The sequence below is a fragment of the Motacilla alba genome, chromosome 1 (assembly GCF_015832195.1).
Source record: "Motacilla alba alba isolate MOTALB_02 chromosome 1, Motacilla_alba_V1.0_pri, whole genome shotgun sequence".
Classification (NCBI taxonomy): Eukaryota; Metazoa; Chordata; class Aves; order Passeriformes; family Motacillidae; genus Motacilla; species Motacilla alba.
This window is the reverse complement of record NC_052016.1, coordinates 55920052-55940884: the sequence shown is the minus strand read 5'-3', so window position 1 is coordinate 55940884 and position 20833 is coordinate 55920052. Positions and strand designations below refer to the sequence as shown.

The 20833-nt window shown below is 39.7% G+C and overlaps 1 protein-coding gene across 1 annotated transcript in view; it reads left to right on the top strand.

The window, feature by feature from the left end:
• FLT1 (fms related receptor tyrosine kinase 1) overlaps nt 1-20833 on the top strand; it is a 110668-nt gene that overhangs the window by 10307 nt on the left and 79528 nt on the right. Inside the window, exons 2-5 of the mRNA XM_038138267.1 lie at nt 5160-5256; nt 5556-5776; nt 14931-15055; nt 20632-20794. Coding sequence (XP_037994195.1) covers nt 5160-5256; nt 5556-5776; nt 14931-15055; nt 20632-20794 — 606 coding nt within the window. The remainder of the gene's footprint in view (nt 1-5159; nt 5257-5555; nt 5777-14930; nt 15056-20631; nt 20795-20833) is intronic.

Genomic DNA, 20833 nt, shown 5'->3' with positions numbered 1-20833 from the left:
AATAAAGAAAACTACGATATCCCAGATTTCCTACAGGATGGAGTAAAGCCATATACTCCATTTGAGGTTAGCTAGTGTCCATGTTCTGGTTAAGGTGCTGCTGCAAGGCAGAGTCAGCTCATTTTCACTGGAGACTCAGTGAAGGTCAACCCACTGGGTACTGTCGTGTTCCTTTGCATTTTGTCTGGATTTTGCAATTGCTTATTAGTTGTACATATGTGGGTATTCCCATTCCCTTCAGTGGAATGATTCATAGGGAAGTGCTCAGAAGCAAAAGTTAAGTCCTGGGCTGCATCTGAACTGAATGACTGATGTTTTAAGCAGCGCAGAGAGGTGGAAACCCTGTTAAGAAATAACCTGCCCTCTCCTTCCGGTGCAGGAGTGTCCTCTGCAGAGTACATTTTTGCTGAATGTTTGAATCAGGAGGAAATTATATTTGATGGTAAAACCCTCAAAGGCGCAGTTATGTTTCACGAGGGGTAAAACATGTGCAAATCCAAGAGTGACTGAAACAATTACTTCATGATGGATAACTTTATTGCCCACAGATGGCACTTTAAACCCAGAAGGTCAGATTCTTTGTACACACTGAAGCTGCAAAGATAAACTGATCATTCTCCTTAACCTCTCATTGTGCAGGTGAAAAAAAGATTAGTCAACATGTTGAGGATAACAGGAGCGGCTGGAAGACAGTCACAGCCCCAAATTATGGAAAAGATGTTAGAAAGTCATCAAACCTGTTAACTTCAAGGAAATTTATAATAACTTCTAATATTGTAATTTTTTTAACTTAGTCTTAAAGCTAACTTTTGGATTTCCTTTCTTTAGTCAAATGTAGCAGAAATTCTCTGTGTATAAAAAGAAATTTAAAAGTAGAAACTGGGAAAATTGGAATGGGAATAATAACCCATGTCATGGTCCTAATTTCAAGTTCAGCCAATCCATCATTTTTAAGAGAATCCGAGAATTAGCAGAAATCATTGGAAGGTTCATCATGCGTGCATGGTTACTGATTTGTCTCTAGAACTGGACACATATCATATTGGAAAAATACATGCATGTTAATTTATTTTATTTTCTCTTTTTTCATGACTTGTGATCAGAGGGGTTTTTGGTTATCAGATAATTCATATTTTTATTTACTTAATTTGGAAGAGCATCAGCTTTTTTTTGTGGGGCAGAAGTTAATGGAAGAAAGCTTTCTTTTTTTATTCCCTTGAAAATCACAGATTGCTCTCTGCTTTCATTAAAAAATATTTGTCCTCCCCTTACTTTACTTAGAATGGCTACTTTTGCAAGCTAAATTAATGTTTGCTCATTAATTAAGCAACCCCATTGACTGACTTTCACATGCATCTAATAAGCCTTCCATAACAAATAAAAAGCGTCCGAAAAAACCACCCTTTCCCCATGGGAGGAGATTCCTCAGTTATCAGGATTAATTAGTTCTCTTGTTGTCACATGAAAAGAAGCTGCACCCCTCAATGTAGGTCAGTGTGAGGGTAGGCTGCTGATGGTCGCTTAGTGACAGGCACAATGATAAGTGAATGTGTCCTGTTGAGCCATGACCCTTCAGAAAAGACAGTGTCAAGTAAAATGCCCACAGAAGGTACATAGAAGGCATAATCTGCTTCTAAATATTGACAGTAGGAATTTCCCTGCTATTCTCCTTCCTTTTTCTTTCCTGGTAAACACGTCAAACTCTATTGCATTTGTACTCTGCATTGGTTTTGAAGCATTTAAAAACGTAAGGCAGCTAATGACCCATGAATAGATAGGATGTCAAATAAAGCTATTTTTCTTCGAGGCATAGCATCTTGCTGGTAAAAGCATTGTGTTCCATACTTGTAAAAGCAACAATATTGGCTTGAAATAAGACCTCGGCTTTTTGTCAGTGAAAAACTAAATAAATGAATATATAACCAGGCTTGTATCTCTTCCCAAATACACTGACATTAAGCCTTGGATGTGAATACGATTAACTACTGGAGTTAAGTGTCTAAAATGTACTTGAAATCAATGATGAAATGCTGGCTCGTGTCAATGGGAGCAGAGTTAGACAAACACTAAGCACTCCTTAAGATCCCCCACACAGTATTTATAAATACTGTGCTGTCTTTTAGATATATGCAAAATGTGTAAAAGGGCAAAAGCTTGAGTATGTGTCCAGTATATTTGGGTTTCTTTTTTGCCTACAAATGGGGTAAAAAGGTGTGTGGTTTTGTTATGTTTTTTCTTTGATTTTAGTAACTCTGAGGCAGATCAGACATGCATGCTTCCAGGCTGGCTTGTTTCATATGCTTCATTTAAGTTAAGATTTTAAGGTTTTTGTGTCTTTGTTTATATCACTGTAAAGTTAGGAAGAGAAAAACCTTGTAAAGTTTGTGATGGTTTCTTGCTCCTCACCTCTGGCAGACTTTGAAAACAGCAGCAGCCCACCAGCAGCCCCCAGCAGCAGCCCATTCCCAGAGGAATGCAGGTCTCCTGGCCTCAGCATGGCTCAGGCATAGGCATGGTGTTGTGGGACTGGCTTTGCTCCTGGGCATGGTGCAGTGCCAGTGCTGGGCAAAGCCAAGCGCTCAGCACTACAGGCATGACCAGGCACTGCAGACTCACTCTCCTGTCTTGCTGTCAACACCTGTCACTCACATGGATTTTTCCACTTTCTCACCAGTTTTACACAGGAAATAACCTACATGTTGCTCTCTAGAAACTAGTTTGGGTGTTGCAACTCTAGCAACTGGGCTTTGATCCCGATGGTTTCCTCTGGCAGACAATCACTGATGTTTTCTTTCATACATATTGAACTGCTTGTAAACACTGTTGCATGCTCTCAGCTTTTCCAGGACCTCAAATAAGGAGCAGTTGAGGGAAGCTTGAGGTCAACTTTTCCCCAAAGTAAAAACCAAGATTCATAAAGCTGGATATAAACTCTGCCTTCTTGGGAGAGCATCTGGCCCTTCAATTCTGGGATGACAAGAGGAATGCAAATGAAATGAGGGAATGTGGGAGTTTCACAAAACCATCAGATTGTTTAGCTAGAGGATGTTGACAAACCCTCTCAACGAGAGTGCCTGGGTTGCTCTCCAAGCAGCTGCCTAGGCTGTTGTAACATCTTATCTCAATTTCTCAGTGATTAGCCTCAGAGGCATTGTTTCAGAATGGTGAATGAGAAGACTCATAGGCTGTAAGCATCTATGGGAGACTATCCATAAAAGCACAGAGCACACTTTGGAGGAACCAGCCCTTTGGAGTTGAGATTCCTAAAGGGCAGGTGTGAGAAATGTATGTTTGCAATGCATATCACATAACAATTAATTTTTCAGAGATTTGCTACACCATTTTTCTCCCCTCTAACCAGCTGCCAGAATATATTAATTTCTAGTTAGAAATATGATTGTCTAGACAAATCGCAAAGGAAGTCTATGTATATGTACAGTCTCACCATTCAAATCGATGGTGTTATTTGAGGTGCAGTCTAGAAGATCTCTTTATTCTGAAAAGTTGTTATGCCCTTGCTTGCAGCTTGTGCAAGTGAACTATAATTTTATTTACGTCTATGTTCAAGTGTACCTGTTAAATCTTGATTTGAATTGGCACAGATGATAGAATATATGGAAAACTACTGGAGCCACATCTTAAGTAAGATATCCAGGGCTAAAAAGAAAGCTCCTGAATTTGGAGCAGCCATTGACTTTGATATGTTTGTACATCCAAATTTTAGTCACCAATCTCAGCAGGAACTGGCGTCCAAAAGATCCTTCTCTAGTCAACAAAAGAGGGAGGTGTTTCTGATACGTAGCCCCAGGAAAGATTCATGTATTTCTACTATGTTTGGTACATATAGCTGCTCATACTTGGCTGTGCAGGGGACCTCTTGGAAAGATTTAAAACAGCTAAGCTAAAACTGTACTTGACTGAGTTCTAGAAGAAAAATCTTCTTGTAGAAGAAAACCCTTCACTATGAGATGGCCTTTCTCCCATATGTTGACAAGGTAATAGTTTCTCTTGGAGTAAAGTGGTTTGGGGTAGTTGCTGTTGCTCTCTCTCAACACTGAAATATTTACAAATTACACTTGAGTTCTGATTAGACTACAACTGGTTTTCAACTTTTAACTGTTTTGAAATATTTTTACATTGTGTTCCCGTCTTCTGGAACATTTTGCTGTCAGTGCAAGGGCAGTGGGATGGATCAAGCACTGCTTCTTCCCTAAGGCATGTTCTTCTGTCAGCTTGCCATGAAAGCTTTTGTGGCCGTAGCCTATTATAGGGCAAAGATAAATCATGATGTCTTTCCAGCCAGCACCTCCTGACTTGATGAGAGGGAAGACCTCATGCTCTTCTGGTTTTCTGACCATGGGGCTTTTTCATGGTCTTCTTAAAAATGCCTTCATGTAGACTTCACAAAGCCCACCTGGATGGTTTCAACTGTCCCAAGCCACCTCATGTTATACTGACACCAAGGCTTTCACCTATGCCAGAATCTGGCCACAACAACATGCTTGCTTTCTCAAATAAGCAGGAAATCTGGTCTGGAAGGTGTCTTGATCTTGTTCTAAAAATTTACTGTAAAGGTCTACCTTTTGATACTGCTTTGTTGACAGGAAGCCCACAAGCTGGTGAGGGACCATAAGTAAGAGTGCTGTGATCCTTCAGTCAGAAAGGGAAGACCCTTAATGCATTTCATTCCTTCCACATCAGTTTCAGCTTTGCAGCAAGTTGTTTGAGAGGGATTTCGCTATCTTAGGAGTCAGTATGTGGCTCTTGCCTTGGGAGTGGCTGAATTTACCCTTCCCATTGAAGGGGCTGCCATGGCCGTGCTTCCTGAGGAAATGCAGCCAGTGGTTCTGGGGGCACACTTCCTTGGTGAAACGTGGATCCATGAGGTCCTCAAATTTCTTCATGATATGTTCAGTGAAAAATTTGAGAGCAAAGTCATTGACTGATAGCTTTCAATTCTATTTTCTTTCCTGAGTAATGCTGCTGGAAGGTTATTTGAGTCCTGAGTCAGGGCAACAGAACTTTGCTCGAAGGAAGAGAGTATGTGTGGTGAGAGAGGCACAGTTTTCCTTTCCAGTATAACAGCATACATGTGAGTGGACTGGAAGCAGAAGTATTTGACTTTGTTAATGTTTTGGTTTTTTTCTTTGTTTTTCTAGGATCTAGTTCAGGATCAAAACTAAAAGTTCCTGAGCTGAGCATAAATGGCGTACAGCACGTTGTTCAAGCCGGCCAGACTTTAAATCTCACCTGCAGGTAAGCAACTGAGTTGGATTATGATAATTTGGCAGGGACTTCATACACCTGACACTTTCTTTTTTTTTGTAACTGAAATTAGAAAAAAAATTAAACCTTGTGTTGTGGGGAAAGGTGGGGAGTGAACTTCAATGGCAATTGTTTAATAGTTCTTTGTTGTTTCTGTTGTTGTTTTTGGAAAACAAGATAAAAGAGAACCCCATAAATAGCCTGATATAATAAAAAAGAAAGCTTGGGAACTGGAGCTATATAATTGCAGCCCAGCATAATTGTTTCTGCTTCCTTATCTGTGTTTGCAGGGGGGAAATGGTTCATTCATGGTCTTTGCCTGAAACTCTTAGCAAGGATAGCAAAAGGCTGAAAGTAATTAAATATGCCTGTGGAAGGAATGGGAAGCAGTCCTGCAGCAGTCTGACCTTGAGCAGAACTCAAGCAAGTGACACTGGAAAATATAGCTGCAAATACCCCACAAGTCCAGCAAAAAAGAAGAAGGAATCTACAGTCTATGTATTTATTAACGGTAAGATTAAGTTTTTTTGACACTTCCTGGTACTCCCTCTGCAATACAGCAAAGTGGAAAAGTAAGGCAGTTCAGCTGGGGCTGAGTTTTGAATGACATTTTCAGCCTTCCATAATGTTAATTTGCCAATTAATGTATAAAATCTTCTTTCTCAGAACTTGCAAATGCAAATGGTAATATTTTATCAGTTAGGAAAAAAAAAAAAAAGAAGCAACAAAAAGACCCAATCCAACCATTTGCCTAGAGAAAACAGGAGTCCAGCTGGAAGTAGACTACAAGTGTATATGTGAAATAGGTATCAGAAACTGTATCCTAGGTGATGTGATGTGATTTCTAGGCAGCTGAAGGATGTTAAAGCTGTCTGTCAGATCACTGACTTGCCTCATGCTGCAGAAAATTACTATTTGCATGTGAAATCCTAATCAAAAATGTCCTCTGTAGTCCATGTCACACAGATTGAAAAAAAAATCTAAAATAAATGGAAAATTAAAATTTAACAGATTTGTGTTCAGCAAACAAGTATTGTGTAATGTATGGGAAGTGCTGGAATTAGGTCAGTTAGACTATAAAAGAAATTTCTTTCTGATCCTGTTTCCTTCCAGGGTATTAATCAGACACTTCTGAGAAGAGTTGAATGCAATAGACTCAACAATAAAAGAACAAATTATTTATACTTTAGGGACTTAATTAATACTTAATTAATAAGTTTTTCCTTATTTTTACAGAGTAAAATTAATAGATTACTGTAGTATTTCAGGACTCACAGGTTTTAAAAGCCCATGTTACAGAGAATGTACAACTGGAAGTTTTCCAAATTCTGGGTCTGTTGCATCTAATGAGTTCACATCAGAGTGAATTAGCCTTTGTTTTCATTTTGTGATATGAAGAGTGAGACTGGCACTGTGAAAAAGCAGAATGAGGTGGACCTCTCACTACACTGATAGAAAATAAGGTAGCTCTCCCCATTACTGTGTGTTGCTTTATTGCGTACTATTGGCTGTTCATGCTGTTCATCATACTTTCCCTCATCTGAAATATGCTGCTCTTTTCATATAATTCTCTGCAAATCCAACAACAGATGCATCCATGGAAGAATAGCCAAAGTAGGATATTCATTTAGTGACCAACAGCCTGCAGCCTAGGGAAATGTACAATCTCCTCAGATGCCTTTTACAAGTTTCCCATCACGGGACCTTCTTGGACCTCCCACCTTGGATATCATCCCTGTCTGAGACCTACCCACAATCCTCTCCATTCAGCACATGAGAAGGACCTCTGCTAAACTGCCTTTACCATACAAGGGATGCCTTTGCGTTCTCTGGGTCTCTTACCTGTTTGAAGAGTTAATTTTTCTGGATCCTAAATTTTTACAAAAGAGAGACACAACCAGTCTTCTAACTCTTCACTGCTTCCCAACTTGTACATGACCTCCCTGCATTTAAAAGGCACCTTCAATCAGATGATTGTAAACCAAGGTTATCTGCAGAATTCTCATGGTGATGGAGGAGAAGTGTATCATTGTGGAAATTGTTTTAGGACAGTCCCACGCCAACCCCTATCCTTCCATTCCCTCTAATCATTTAAAGAAGTCTGTCTGAGTGTCTTGGTTTTGTTGGTTTTTCAAGGACATTCAGTCACAAATCTTGATGTCACTGTTGAAGAGATGGCTAGATTTTATAACTCCACCTATCTTAATTGCCAAAAAAGAAGTAGAATGTTTAAGGAACAAACCTGTAGCAACCTTAGACCTCTCTGGCATGTTAGTTTTCTGAATTTGGCAATCATTTTGACTGAAAACAAATTTCTTAGGATTGAAGTGTTAATTCTGTCCCAGGAAGCACACCTGAAAATTAGGGAAAACTATGGATAATGAGAGAGGCTGCAAGGTAACTGCTCCTTTAATGCCTGTTGGAAGTGTCACTCTGCACTAAGGTGGAGAAAGGTCTATTAGTCTTCCAAAACTTTACCGTTTCCGGAAGAATTGTTGAGTAAGTTAGAAAGAAACAAGATACTGAGTACCAAAATTCACTCTTTATGATAAGTGTGCATTAGAAAAAGTATTTTCTTTCTCCATGCTATCTCATTATCCCTATGTCTTTTCTACCTGTCTCTTAATATGGGTCCCTGTTTCTGTAAACGTGCATGGAATTCAATTATCTAGCTCCAGTGGGGCTTAGATGGGGGTAACAAAGTCCTCTGTGAAGACTCTCTTTCCTGAGTTTAGTTTTACTTTGCATTAATTCGTGGGTGTTTAGGAAATAAACATTTGTGAAATTTGGGTCCCTCCTAGTCTTGTATTGTTTCCTGTGACAGGACGTTGTGTCAGTCCATTTCCCATATTAGCTCCATGTGGATCACCAAGGTGCCTGTTTCCCATGTCTTAGCATGCTGCAGATGAGAACAAATAGTTGCTATTTACAAACACAGAATCCGAATCAGGAAAGTTGATATTGTTTGTACAGGAAGTCATCACTTATTGTTTTAAAAATGTTCTTCATTTCCGTAATTGGAGTGATACTGAATATGAACTGGATTAAAAAAAAAAGTCCGAAGACCAGACCACAATAAAAATAAGTCCTTTGGTTCAGTGATGAATGTAAGCTTCAGCAGAAAATGATCTGGTATAGAAAAAACAAGACACAAGGCAATGAGAAGGAGACTGCAAGTCCCACAGGCCCCAGGATGACTTGAAGCATTTCTGAAGTCCTGTTTTTAGGGGCCAAGGAGAGGCAGGCTGGTGACTTGCCTTGGAGGAGCTAGTCCTGACACCACCCCTCTTTCAGCTGGAGAGGTCACTACTGAGTTGCAGAGGGGAGTGAGTGCGCAGAGTGTCTCCACAACTCTTGACCCCACACAGCTCAGGAATTGAGACATTAAGCAAGGGAAATTAATTCTCTTAAGAGCCTTCATCTCTGCCTCAAGAAAACTGATGGCCTGACTTTCCCCACGAGCCATGGGAAAAATCTGAAATGAAGCAAAGCCTCTTTGCCAATTTCTCCACTGTCTCGGACCCAGAACTGCTCAGAGTTTTGTTTTGTAAGGGAAAATACAGCCTAACAGTAAAAAGAAAAGATTTGCAATGAACGCTCACTGCATACATTGCAGTGAGGCATGGGGAATTTTCTGCTTGAAAAGAGATAATGATGGAATAAAGACATTTAAGAAACACCAAATTATCAGCAGGCTGTTCTGAATCCTATGTAAATTGCCCTGGGGACAGTACTAAGGGCTTTTCTTTCTGTCTGCTTTGTCCCAATATCTCCAAGGCACTTTTCAATTGCTGGAGCTCATTCCCTGTCTTCAAAAATGTGTAGTACTCTTAATTCTCTACTCTCATAATTTCTTGCCTTTGAACAATTGCTCCCATGAAATGACAGAGAAAAAGCTTGCAAGTTCAATTACATTGATTTATCAAAGTTAGATTTTTGCATGAATTTAAGCAAACTGTGATTCAAGTTGGAGTGTTGCTATTTTCTGCGATGAAGACTGCTTTCGGCAAGAAATATACAAGAGTAAAATCTTAATTCTGCTGCAACAGAGAACAGAATTCTTCTCAAAGTAAAACTATTTGGCTCTGAGGCAGTAGCCCATTTCCTAGTCAGTGTTGTCCCTCTCCTTGTCTTTTCTCATAATCCTGTGGTGTACATCTTCTAGTCACTTGCTTTTCCTTGCAAAATGAGACATGTTTTAAAATCAGACCTCTAGGCTGTGTTAGTTGTCTATTCTCTTTCTCTACTTAACAGAGAATAAAAGAAACTTCTGGTATGTACTATTCATCACCTAATTTTCAAGAAATCTGGAAAACAAACTTAGAATAAATTTCTTGCTTTGAGAGGGTTTAAGCCAGGTGAGGCAAATCAGAGCTGTGTAATTAAAGGTACAGGTCCTGAGAGTACCTGTGCTCACCAATGGCTAGAATGTCAAACATGCCCACTAGCTATATGTATTTGGTTTGATGTGTGTCTTGGGCTCAGCAGTCCAAAATGAAGGGCTTTATCATTAGGGAGTTGTTCAAAATGAAATCCCAAAACATCTGGGATTCTGAGTTCATTTTCAAACACTAAAGTTGTATGCTGCAGATTCTGAGTGTTTTAGATCTTCCTGGGCACCTCCCTGGGAGGTCCTCCTGCTGACAGATAGCTGGATCCAGACCCAGAACTGACATGCATTTAAGATTTAGCTTGAATGAATTGACTCCCACAATCCTAAAGATACTATTGTTGCAGAACATGGAGGGTATCCAAAGAGTTCTGCAAAAGAGTCTCTTTAAATCAGAAGCATCAAAGTCAAAATAATTCAACGTGTAAAAAAAGCAGTAAGACAAAACATCCTGAGACCTAACAGAAAGGGAGAATTTTCTTCTTTTTCCTTCTTATTTACAAATAGCACACTGGTAAAATAACCTACTCAGGCCTGGGAAACTCTTCCTCTCCATGCCTTTTTTTTGTCTTTGCTTTTGGCACAGTTTTAACGCATGAGCATTATGGTTTTGGCTTACACTGTCAGAGTTGATACTATGATAGCGCTTCTGTTATGAAGAGGAAACTTGTTGGAATTAAACTATGTTGCAGCTGTATCAAGTATGCGGACACATTTTTAGGTTCTAATGAGGTTCCTGTTACAAAACAGAGACCTCTAGGACTTGCTGACGTCAATGGCCTATAATTGCCGCGCTTTTGTCATTGCGTGTGCATGGACTCCGTATCACAGGACACCATGAGGAGCGGAGCATGTGCAGACGCTTTGGCAGCATCCAACACTCTGCACTGACCCCTCCATGGTCCTGCTCCCTCACCAAGGCTCACAGCTTCTACTGAAACAAACAGTTTTCCAGGGTGAGCCACCACAATGGAGGGATACATCTGAAAGAGCATTCCTAATATCCATTAGCCTTTCTAAGGATTGCTTGCTGAGCATAGTAATAGCTCTGTCGTGGATTTCCTGGGTGATATGACTGTTTTTCCTGGAGATTTTAAACTGTGTTTTATTTGTGTTATGTTCCTATGTTGACAATAGCATAGCATAACTAGTCTCAAAGTAAAACAAACCAATCTTGCCTAAAAATTATTGTAAAATTGTATTAGAAATTCTTTGTGTTGGACTGTGCTCTAGATATAATCATCATACAAGTCCAGGTAAAAGAAATAAGAACAAAAAAGAAGGGGAATACTTTATATCTCAGGTTTTCTTTCAAGGTTTAGACATACTTTGTATTTGAAGGGTGTTATTTAACAGGTTTACAAGAGGCAAGAGTAACAACCTTTCTTCTAGCATAAGACATACAAAATGGGATTGTTTTTCTTTAAGGAAATTAGGCATATGAGCCAGTTCAACAGACACATTTCCTAGGGCATGATTCATCTCATGGTAAAGCAGATGTCTAAAACTGGTCAGATGAGTCCCATTGCAAAATTCCCTTTTTCTCACCAGGGACAACACCAGTGGTTTGGCTCCTAGCTCAGTGAGAAATGTCTGTATTGTAGATGTGCAAGATTCTTTTGGAATTACTTCTGAACAGCCCCAATAATTTATCTGGGATAAATAAAGTTAAGGAGGTTTAATCCCTTCAATGGAGAGGGAATGTGGCAATTGGCCCATGAACTTCAATGAAGTCTGCATGTGTGTTCTTTACTAAAGACTGTGGTCCTTTTCACATGCATGGGGGAAAAGGGTGTTATGTGAATGTGATGAAAATATTCACCCCTTTTAGCCTGAAAAGTTTCTTAAGGATGAGCCAAGTGTAAGCAGGTGTTTTGGAAGAACTTCAGAGGATAAGCTTCTAGAGATTTCAAGGAGCTTAGATTTTCCTGCAGAGACTTTTCTTCTTGCAAATGTATGTATAAGTCCTCTGACTTACATAGCTCAGATTATTAAAAACAAAACAAACCCAAGAACAGTAGCTGAAGCTTGTGGAAAGAAAAACCTTCTCCACTGTTTCTGAATTTGGCATTTCAGTGTTAGCTAATTTAGTTTGTTTGTGCAAACCCCATAAATAGCCTAGACAGGTTACTGATACCAGACATAATATTGCTTGTGCTAAGTCTCTTATCACATTTTTATCTGGCTGCCAACTAGATTAGCAAAAAAGCTGCTATTTATGCTCTTTAACAATATAGCAAATGACCTTCATGGATTTTGTGATTTCATGAGCGCTCTTTGTGGTTTCATGTTGATTGTAACTGAGAGATATTGTAAGGAACACAGTCAACCCAGAGCACAATCATTCATTCTAGGCATAATTTAAAAATACACTAAACTGATTTTTAAAGTAACCTTTAACATATGTAAATATTCTGGCTACCCAGCTTTCATTCCTCTAAACTCACAGGCAGCTCTGAAGGAAAAAACCCAACAAAACAAACCAACAAACCAAATCAATAATTCATAAAAACAAGGTCCACCCCTTAGATCTTCCATTCCAAATCCCAATGAAGCTGAATGTGTAACCTGGATGTCGTCTTCAAGATAGGTCAATCTGTGATGTTACTTTTCACATCTAGAGCTTTCTGAACATAGAATTGACTGAAGCTGGCTCAAAAGACTGCTGGTGGGAAATTAAGTCATGCCAGATGTGCTGCCAACTAGCTATGTGGGGAAGGTTCATTTACCTCCCCTCAGGAAGAAATTGAGAGGAAATGTAGTGGGAGATAATGACAGTGACTGAGATTGTGATGGGAAGGAAAGAGAAAAAGAAAAGGCAAGCAGAGCTATTGCTTGGGGGACAGAAAGAATTCCATGTTGTTGGCAAACCCTACCAAGGTGGCATAACCTGCCCTGGTGCTGCTGTGTGTTCAGCTTTGCCTGATCCAGGCTGGTAAAGCCTGCACCAGATTCTGATCTTGAGGCACCAAGAGTGTCCCGTTAGGGCCTTTAGGATGGAAGGAGAACAAAATCAAAGGGAATCAGGAAAAGCCTCCATGCTCATTATGAAAACAAAACTGTGCTAGGAAACATGATGCGTATTTCTTTTAATCAAAAGCAGGAAGACATTTGGAGCACTCGGGGCCATCGATTGCCCTCTGGCCCATGGCGGAAGTCCCTGGTGATGTCAATGGGAGCTCTGCACGCGAATAGCGGGGGCACGGCGACGCCTTGGCGCACTCAGCAGGGAGTGTGCCAGGAGAGCTGTGACCGAGCCTTGGAGCCCACCAAGGGCAACCAGAGTGTTTCGGTCGCTTTCGTACAGCACTTTGTTGGCTTCTTCAGGTGTGGACGTGCATTTCCACTGAAGAAGAAGAAAGAAAACATGGTGTTTTATGCTGGTTTCCTGTCCCTGCCTTTGGACGGGGAGGAATCCTGCGAGGTCTGAGCTGCACAACCCCCACTGCCTCGATACTGGCATCAGTCAGTGGTGATACTGTCTGCAGACAGCACCGGCAGTCCCCAGAACAGCTCTTCCTCACACTTACAATGATCTGGAGATTATGGTACAGGAAACCACTTTGCAAAGTTTGCTGGTTTTGGGCAGAATCTCTTAATTTTGTGACAAAGACAAACGAGTCTTTGGGAAGTAGTAAATCGGTTTGTCTGGTGATGTTAAGGGGCAGGTGACCTCTTCTGTGGCTGCAGTCCCTGAAACAAAAAAGGTTCTTTTCCCTGTGCTACAAACAGGTTCATTCTTGGTCTTTCCTTGAATCGTCCTGCAGAGGAAACGTCAGCCTAACAAGTCCTCAGGGCATTTTTTATTACATATGCATCCTCTATTACTCATAAGTTCCTTTTGCAATCTCAGCGAACGTTTAATACCTACTATTAAATAATACTTTGTGGGTTTCATTTCAGAAAGTTTGTGTAACAGTTTCATTAAACCACTTTAGCAAAATTTTTTCTGTATCCTGGAGTACATTTGAGGTTTGCTACCTTAGGATTCTCACTGGTATAAATTAGAGCAGAATCCATTTCCCTTCCTGTTTGATGTCTCAAACAAAAATATTATTGCATATAGTAAGAAAAGAGGATCCTAAGGGCAGAACAGTTTGATGACCCTGGGAAGTGCATATCATACTTTTAAAAGACAAACAAAAGTAACTTACTTGAAGAACTACTGGAGTGAACGTAGGTCAACATGCAGAAGTTTGGGGCCAGAACACTTAAATCAAGTGTTGCAGCTTGAGGTTTTATAAGGGATTGGTTTCTTGCTAACTTTACTAATTTCTTATCCAAGAAAGATTTCCATTGTTATTTCTAGGATTTTTGACTGAGTGAAAATAATGGGATTTGCCTGAAAAAACATTAGAGCTGTAGATAAGCGCAGAATTAAGATCTTAATGTTCTGCTTTTTTTGGGAGTTAAAAACCAAACCTTATGTGAATTTGGAGGTAGTCTATCTGCAATGTGAGTCAAACTGAAACTTCAGATCTCAACACCTGCAAAGAAGATTTGGAGCCAGAGCCTGTGGCTTAAGCCCCTCTTTGTTAAGTGGTCCAAACAATAGCAGCAGCAATGTTCCCTGTTCCCAGCGCAAGCTATTTATGACAATGCCCTTTGTTAAAGGGATTGTTCAAGGGACGGTAAATTACTCTGCCAAGCTTTAGCTTTGCCTCAAGAGGAATTAATGTTTTCCTGGCATTTTCATTTACCTTGTCACATAAAAAAGAGACACATAGGTATTGTGATAGTGGAAAGGAGGAGAAGAATTAACTCTCTCTCATCCATATTCTCGGAGGTGAAAAAATGGCTGGATAATCACAGTAGATTCTCTCTCCTGATGCAGTCGGTGTGAATTTTTCCTATCAATTTCCTTGCAGACAGCAGGAAGATGTGCTTTATAGGGGGTTCCTGATAAGTGAATTTCAACTTATTTCCCATATATTTACTTTTCCTGGTGATAAAATGATACAAATGCCATGAAAGAAGAAGCACATGTCTCAGCAGTGGAGGCATTGCTGTAATGGAAAAAATGGACTTTAACTGTCCTGAAATTTAAGGAAGATTTCAAAGTACTGATACTGTTATTGAATGATACATATACCTTCAAATACTTAATAATAGTTTGATGAACATGTTTAGACAAAAGCAAACAGAAGATTGATTTCAGGACCCCTTTCATTACAGATGGGGCTAGTCTGTTTTTTTAAGTCTGTATGCAATGTTACAATTCCCATGCACTGCCAAAAGATTCACATGTTAACCTTTATTTTTTCTTCTTTTACAGATACAAGCAATCCATTTGTAGAGATGCACAGTGATATACCTAAAATAATAAACATGGCTGTAGGAAGAGAAATGATCATTCCATGCAGAGTCACAGAACCAAACATTGCTGTTACTTTAAAAAAGGTACCTCTATCCAAGCATGCTCTGAAAGTATTACTGTGGATGATAGTTTTGTTTGTTTACAGCTATTGTAATGCTTTTGAAATATTTTAACAATTTATAATTTCTCACGCAATGTTCCTGGGTGTCAATGTGTTCAGGAATATTTCAACCCTGGAGGCTTCATTTTGAGTCGCACAGAAGGACTTCATCAAATCTCCTACAAAGGGTGGGAATTTTCTGAAGAAACTTAAACTTTTCCTACTACTTTATTAAATCCTCACTGGCAAGGGTTTCTTAAGCCCAGGAAGGAATTTCTTGTTAGGAGAAGAGATTTCCTCCCACCTCTTCCCCTGCCCTTCCTCCCTTTTCCTCTTCTGTCCTCTGGAACAGCCGGTGAGTCCCTGGGGACTTGCTGTGGCTGTACAAGGATCTTTGCAAGCCTTTGCCCTACCTCACTCCCACCAGAGACTTCGCTGCTTCCTTTTACATGTGAGCACACTTAGACAAGGGATGGCTTTTCTTTGTGGGGAAACTTTGCAGAAAAACTGCAAAGTTTGATGAGGTGGGACTAGTTTTAGAAAAAAAAATTTTTTTCCATGTTTTGGGAAAACATTTGTCTCCTAGATGCCTTAAGAGTTACATGGACAGCTAACAGAACCATATGTATGCAGTAAAGTACCTGGTATCATGACAGAGAATGGGGCATTTTTTCAAAGTTACCTCTTTTTTTTTTCTGAAAAATTAGGTGGAGTTGGCAAAGAAGTTTTATTTCTAAATAAAGGGAGTTATGTACATAGTGGCAATGAAAGTTCATCACTGTTAAAAGGAAAGGAGGTTTGTCTCTTTATAGCATAACATGCAATTGCCAAACAATACCACAATAAGTAAGGTGCTTATCTAGTAGACATAAGCCTTTGACTATTCTTTGACTGCAGAGCTTTACACCAACCACAGATTTTATCAATTCTTTCAAGTGCTGCTTTACTAATATAGATACTGATTTTGCTGCTTGGTTTTTATCTGTTAAATCCCATGAAAGAGAACAAAATGCAAAGAAAAAAAAGTGATCTGACCCAGGATGTTACCCTATGTGTGTAGGTACACACACATGCTGTTCTCTTGCAAGAAGATGCACAAGGTTGTGTGGCAATAGAATCAAAAGCAAGTGAGACTTAGTATTCCATAGAAGGGGTGTTGTAATGTGGGAATTTATTTGGGCACTGTAGTGTTGCATCTGAAATCTCAGCATATTAGATTTCTAGCTGAGAAAATTCCTGTCAGGTTTCTCTCATTAAACAATATTAAAAAAATTATCCTTATTTGTAGATTGAAACATAGCTGCTCTCTTTTTTTAATATCAACTTGCCTTTAGCTTGGGCTTGTATTGTAAGGCACAGCTTTACAGCATCAAAACCAGATGTAATACTCTCAGAAGCAGAAAGAGGAGGTAGAGCCAAGCCTTGAAAGAAAGGATTGGTTGCTTACATGTTTCGCATTCCAGGAAAAATAAATGTGTTCCTTAATTAATCCTAGAATTTCCTGAAGCATGTAAGCTACAATGCATTACATCATATCTTACTTTATTTATCTTCTATGACACCCTTATATGAAGATTCCAGCACGGTTTTACTCACAGAGCAATTAAGAGATGTCTTAAATGCATTCCACAGCTGCAAGCATACTACTACTGAAGAAATGGCAAGAGCTATTTTGTGTTTTCCATCAGTGATAAAGGAAGAATTTGGTGTCCTCATAAAGCAGTCCTCTGGAACTGGAAAGAAAATACCAGCTTTAATGTCATTAGGTTCTGCCTACTATATTGCCAGGAAGTAAAAATACAAAATATTTTTAATAATCTCTCTCTTCTGGAAGGAATCCCTACAGTTTCATGAGCCCTGCCTCCAGTGTTTGTTTCTCTGCAGTGCTGCTTCTTAGTTTTAGTGGACCAATATGGGGAAGGTTTATTATCCATCTTCAAAACTACAAACTATTTTTTTACTCAAACTTCATCTTTACCTTAGTCAAACCTTTCAGATACTGTGTTGCTTTCATTTTCAGGCTGAACATCTGTGCAGATTGTATTTTATAGCATGGCAATCACATACAACATAGGAGAGGGGTCTTCAAAAATCAAGAAGCTAATAAAACATGGACTGGGAAGTGGGCAATGAAGCTTTTAATTCCTATTTCAAATTCAGCCTTCAGGTCCCAATATAACCTTTATCTGCAGGAGCTGATGGCCTTTTCCTTATCATATGAAGAATTGTGAAATCAATTAATAGTTTTGATCTAATTCTTAATAGTTAGATATTCAGAGCTTTTGAAACCATCATTCCTATCAACATGATTCTGGCAGCCTCATTTAGGATCCATAAAATAAGATAAACCTTATTGCAAGTAAGCTGTGCACTTCTCTTACCTCTTGATTTGTTCTTATCTTATAAATGGAGAAAGTATCACCTTTTGATACAATGATTTAATCCATCTGTTTACTGAGAATCCTTTTGGATCCTCCATCATAAAAACAATGACTTTCATAGGAATAGAGGTAAATAAGCTTCAGTACAAGGAACAAAACGTGGAAAAAAACCCAAGGAATGTTGTGACTCACATACACAGACAATCTGAATTCTTAATAATGCCACCTCATCCTTCCCAGATTGGTGGGAGGGGAAACATGAAAGAAAAGCCAAACATTCGAGAAGCTAATGTACATTTTAATTAAACTTTTAGTTGTCTCTTTCCAATACAATCTGCCTTTGGAGATGTGAGGAACCACAGCTTGACTATAACTCTTGGCCATATGTACACACACAGTATGTGGCTGTACTGTGTTAATGCCACCAGGTACCAAAAACATTCAGCAAAGATTGAGCAGAGAAGGAGGCTCAGCCCATACCAAAAATAGTTGCATTTGAAGCAAAGTACAAAGAAGGTAAAAGGCCAATAATGCACTGGGAGCCACAATGATAGGGCTCACACAGATTAGTATGTAGACAATAAATTCCATGTTTACTGCAGTCAGCACAACAAGCTGATTCTTTGAATGCCTCTGACTCACTGTTGGTTCCCATCTGAAAGCTATTATTGTAGCTGAATTTATCTTCTGGACCTTCAGTGGAAGTCTCACTGCTACAGCATGATTTTTCTTCATAGGTTTTCTACTCTCTGTGGTGACCAAATGGCCAAGATTTTTGACAAGACCTTGAACTACACTGGCTGTGCTCTGCATAGGGGCAGAACCAGATGACCTCTGGAGGTCCCTTCCAACCTAAATTATGGTGTTATTCTTGGATCCTCTGTCTTGTACCATCCATGCAGTGATCAGCATGGTGATGACAAAACCGTGTTTCTGGTTGGTGGTCTGAAAGCTGGTTTAGGGCAGAGCAGAGCAGCTGTGGTTCTCTGAGGGTGGGAAACAGGTAATCTGAACCAGTGTGGTTGGCAGAGAGCAGCATGGAGAATAGCTGGGTGAGAAGCTGAAGCAAGCAAGGAGAGAGGGCAGAGCTGTGAAGGGTTGTAGTCTGATCATCCAGCCTCCATCCATCTCCTCATCTGAGACAAAGTCCTGGTATTTCAATCCTCCAAAAGGAACCTGTTGCAACATCTTGAGTTTTTCCCCTTCAACAGATTTTGTCAGAGACCAGCTATGTTACAGTGGTCTTTTGCTAGTCAGAGTCCTCAGTTTTCTGAAGATTCTTTCATGTAACTTAGTGTTGTGTCATGCTTTCACAGGTGACTGGGTGTAACTTCTTAGTCTCAGAGATGCAAAATAATTATACAAGCAAGATGTAGCTCTGTTGGTTTTGAGAAGTGTCAGATGAGTAAACTGTACAGGCAAAGATTTGCCTCCAGGATAAGTGAGCCTAGTGGATATCCAGACAGCTCACTAAATTGAAAGTTGCAAAATAGGACTCTTCTGGGTGTTTTGGTTACTTTTGTATTCCTAGAGTAAGGCTAATACAAAGTCAGTAATATATCAATTAAGTAATGAATCAGCAGTGAATGCATTCTGTGGGGAATACCAGTCTAGGAAGGTGCTCACCCTCTGGCTTCACTCTCTTCATGAAAACCTGTACAGAAATATGCTCAGAAATAGTTTGATTTTCACCAAAGCAGGAAGAGGATAAATCCAATCGAAACTCATGAAAACATAACTATTAACTAGTTATACCAAAGTTGAAAATGTGTTTTGTTTAGAACAGGAATGACAACAGAGCTCATCGGGACCAAGATATTGTTGCATGGTAGCCAGCAGGCTGTAACGTAATGTGCTTAGCTTGTGCGTGTGCTACACACATTTCCCTGTGATTTGCATGCTTATTATAGCATCTTATCAGCTGTTGTAAAGATAAGGAATTCTACCACGTCATTTTGTGCTCTGTATTTATTGCTTATTTGATTCATCGTGAACTTAGTTGTTTTGGAGGAAGTGGCATGAGATGAGTGAGTATGGTCTCGAGGGTGTCTTTCTGCATTGGCTGAGCAGGCAGCATCGAGGGTGCCACGTTGTAGGGAGAAGCTGTACCACACGGGAAGGAGACAGACTTCATTCATGCTTCCCCCAGCCTCTGACAGCCATCCATGCTGGCTTTGCTTGTAGGAAGGAAAGGGCTGTCCAGCACATAAGCTCTCTGCTCAAATAAAGGGGAAGAAAGAGATGAAGGCACACAGTGAGACTGGTGCACAGTAGGAAGTGATGGGCTGCAAGGTGCTTAGTTGATCCAGGGATCTTTCCTTATGACTGTAATTCATTTAAACTCTGCTCTGTGCCATCTTTAAAAATATCTTCTTTTTACCATTGAAACAGGTGTTACCAAAGTAGAGAGAGTACTTAGGCTTTGTACTCATGGCTGATCTTTGTTCTATCCAAATGGTGGCATTTATTCCATGAATAAGGTATAACAAAATAGCATGATCTGAAAATAAGAGGTTTTGTCTGAGATCCAATGTTAGGCTTTACTTCTTCAGGTTTTTCTTGATACCTTATAAAAAGGGGCTTAAAGTACAAAGGATCATAACGTAAAAGATAACTTGCACTGCTGACAAAGTGAACATTTGATCCCACATGGCAATAACATTTTTGTTTGTTTTTAAGTCTTTTTGGCAAAATAAATATGACATGCATGGATTGAATCCTGGCAGGAATTTCTTAAAGCCACAAAATGCCAGCAAATTAAGCCCATTTGTAATCTCCATTGAAAAGTGTGTATTTGTTTCTCTGTGTTGGAACCAGGATACTTAATTGCAATGGTTCCTGGAGATGAGCATTTTAGCTGCCAACCAGGAGCCAACAGAATAGCAGCCCAACTGCTGAAGCTAATGGTAGTGTCAATCTATTGTGTAATAAATTACATCCTGTTATAAATAATGAAATCTTGGAAACAAATGCAACATTCGCATTCTTCACCCAGGCTTTTCCTCTATTTTGTGATGAAAACGTGACTTGAAAAACCCACATTATTAAATGTCATCCTTTTCACATTGATTGGCATTTTTTGAGCACTTTTTCCCCATCCCTTTTTTACTAGGCTACTTTGATTAGAGAGTAGACATGAGGATGAGCTGTTTTTCTGATGTGTGTTTGGCACTTCCAGATTCCTCGAGAAACCCTAATCCCTGATGGCAAGACAATAATCTGGGACAGCATGCAAGGCTTCAGAATACCCAAGGCAACTTACAAATTCATCGGGCTCCTGAGCTGTGAGACAACCATTGCTGGGCACACGTACAGCACCAAGTACCTAACGCACAGAGAAAGTAGGTGGCATTCTCCACTCCCTGTGTCTCAGAAAGCAC